At 34.7% G+C, this 2,500-nt stretch overlaps 1 protein-coding gene across 5 annotated transcripts in view; it reads right to left on the bottom strand.

Moving 5' to 3' along the window:
- EBF3 (EBF transcription factor 3) overlaps nt 1-2,500 on the bottom strand; it is a 150,890-nt gene that overhangs the window by 16,494 nt on the left and 131,896 nt on the right. For all 5 annotated transcript variants that reach the window (XM_075000451.1, XM_075000454.1, XM_075000452.1 and 2 more), the window contains exon 11: nt 1,428-1,516. In XM_075000451.1, the coding sequence (XP_074856552.1) occupies nt 1,428-1,516 (89 nt within the window). The remainder of the gene's footprint in view (nt 1-1,427; nt 1,517-2,500) is intronic.

The following is a 2,500-nucleotide window of genomic DNA, read 5'->3' as shown; positions in this document are numbered from 1 at the left end:
TTTATCTTGGAAGTTCTGTTATGTCAGTGGAACTATCCACAATTGTAAAATTTGACATATATAAGCCTTTGCAGGATAGAGGCCTTCTGGTGCACCCCTTCTTAAAATCTGCTCCCTCTTCCAAATAATCCAATTTTCACACACTTTCATTTCCTTTGAAATTGGCTGTTACAACAACATCCCTATATGGGAGGCTAAGAAGCAACAATATCATTAATACATATATCAATCCAGAGATTGAAATGCTGGAAGCAAAAGCCCTATGGGTAATGAATTTGATGGCTCTGGTTCTTCTTGAGGTAAAACTTGTTCTGTTGGAACTCAGCCCTCAGGAACAAAAACCCCTAAGTGAAATGCCCTGCATTTGAAAAATCTTTCAGAGTGTCTCCAATTATTCTAACAGTGAATATCTGATATGAGTTGCTAGCATGTTCACAAATTAAAAGAGAAACCTAATGATATTGCTTATGTTCATGCTGAGCATTAAAAGGTAATGTCTAAAAAGGTTTTATTGTGTTAATAAAACTCAGAGGTGGTCAAGACTTGGTGCATACAGCAATAGAATATAAAATAATCAGTCATAATGTTATGACTTCATTTATCATTTGTATTTTCAAGTTTGCCTTGAAAATCAGACACTGCGCTACAAGAGGAAAAGACAAAATTATATCAAAGAAAAGGAAAAATTATAAGCATGACTTATCTTTAATGTTTTACATCAAAATGAAATTTCTGTGATATGTGTCATGTGCATAAACAACACAGGCAGCTTTTGTCTTTGTTGAATTTAAATGAAAACTCCCTCTAGATATTAATATGTGGACTTCATTTGTTAGCCTGCTAAGTCAGGGACTTATAACAAAAGCTTTGTAAACAAAAGATTAAACTGAATCGAGCTTTAGAAAATGAAAGGAAAACAAGAGTCAAATAATCACAGATCAGAGTGGGGCTGCTTAGATTGAAATCACTACAAGCTACTGGAGTGGAAAATGTTTAATTGAACTATTTCATTACGCAGGAAGTTTATGTCCCTCTTGTAGAATCCGAAATATTTGTATCAGAAAATCCATTCCTTCCTTTCTTGAAAAATACTGTCCTGCAGAGATTAAATATAAACTCAGGAATTGCTGATTAACTTGATGGCAAAGAAGTGCCATGAAACATATACCAAGTTTAAAAATTAGTTGCTGGGGTTTTTAAATAATATGTTGCATGCCAGTAGTTACAGCAATTGTCTCTGTGTGAGTGTGTGTGTGTCTATGGAAAGAGAGAGAGTGCTTCTTATACAGTGCTACTTTTGCTAATCATAAATAATACATTATACCACTTAGACATTTACAATAAATAAAGATGCAGAGTATAAATTGATACCCTTGATAATACTAAATTGATAAGAGTATAATAAATTAATACTCCTGGATACTAACCTTTGGTAACCTTTCAGGATCACCTGGATGTCGAGGAATAACTTTCTGCAACCTTTGAAAGCCATAATCTATAGTAGGTTCATTAAGGGCTAAAACATAAACAGAATTGTTTGTCAGTTTAATCATTATCTCTAGATGATACAGGTATCAACAAATTTACAAAGAAATGTAAAAACCATCACACCCCCATCCTAATTTTTAAAATCTATCCCTAAAAATAGATTTTGTTTTGCATACAAAAGCAATTATTATTTTTGGTTATAAATAGACTGGTGAAAAGTAAAAGGATTGCCAAATATATTGCTAAAATGGTAGTGCAGTAACAAAGTTACAGGTCTTGAAGCCATATATAGCAATCACTACAGTCATGATATGATGTCTGCATCATGGACTGGTTTCTATACTGGCTGTGGATTTATGGGAAACTGGCAATTATGACATATGTCCAGCTATTGCTAGCTTCAGATTTATCCCTGTGGTCCTTTTTTGTCTAGCATATTGCCTGAGCACAAACCAGGCAGGAGGAGCACTTAATCTTGCAAAGCTTTAATAATCTGTGAATGGCTGACTACAAACTGATGTAGAGCACTATCATTCTACAGCTGCAATCCACTAGCCTCATGAAATTGCAGGCCACAAATAGTAATTAATCTTTTTATCCCTCAAATTGTAATTTTGACTATGAACTGTGCTTGGTCATAAATCAACAGCACATGCTGCTGTGTACAGTGCATGAATCATGATCCTGACTCAGTTAGACTGCACACATTGTGTTTAACAAGCTTTATAAGGAGTCATAGGGCTTTATTATAGCTCTGCCTGACTCAAACAAAAACTGAGCCTGGAGGCCCAAGGACTAGAGTTAAGATGAAAATACTTATTAGAGTATATTACTTCTTGATGTAGATATCGTTTTCAGCAGAGTAACTCCATGGTGCATGGTGCTACATAAATCAATGGGTTTTCTGAGACTAATAAGAACTGCCTCCATCTATTCATTACTCAGCCTGCAATTTAGACCATCACTCATTAGTCAGCATGTAATTTGATGATTAACATCATACAACTCAGCA

This window comes from Carettochelys insculpta, chromosome 7 (genome assembly GCF_033958435.1).
Source record: "Carettochelys insculpta isolate YL-2023 chromosome 7, ASM3395843v1, whole genome shotgun sequence".
Classification (NCBI taxonomy): Eukaryota; Metazoa; Chordata; order Testudines; family Carettochelyidae; genus Carettochelys; species Carettochelys insculpta.
Note: the sequence above shows the minus strand (reverse complement) of the source record. Positions and strands in the feature narration are given on the sequence as shown.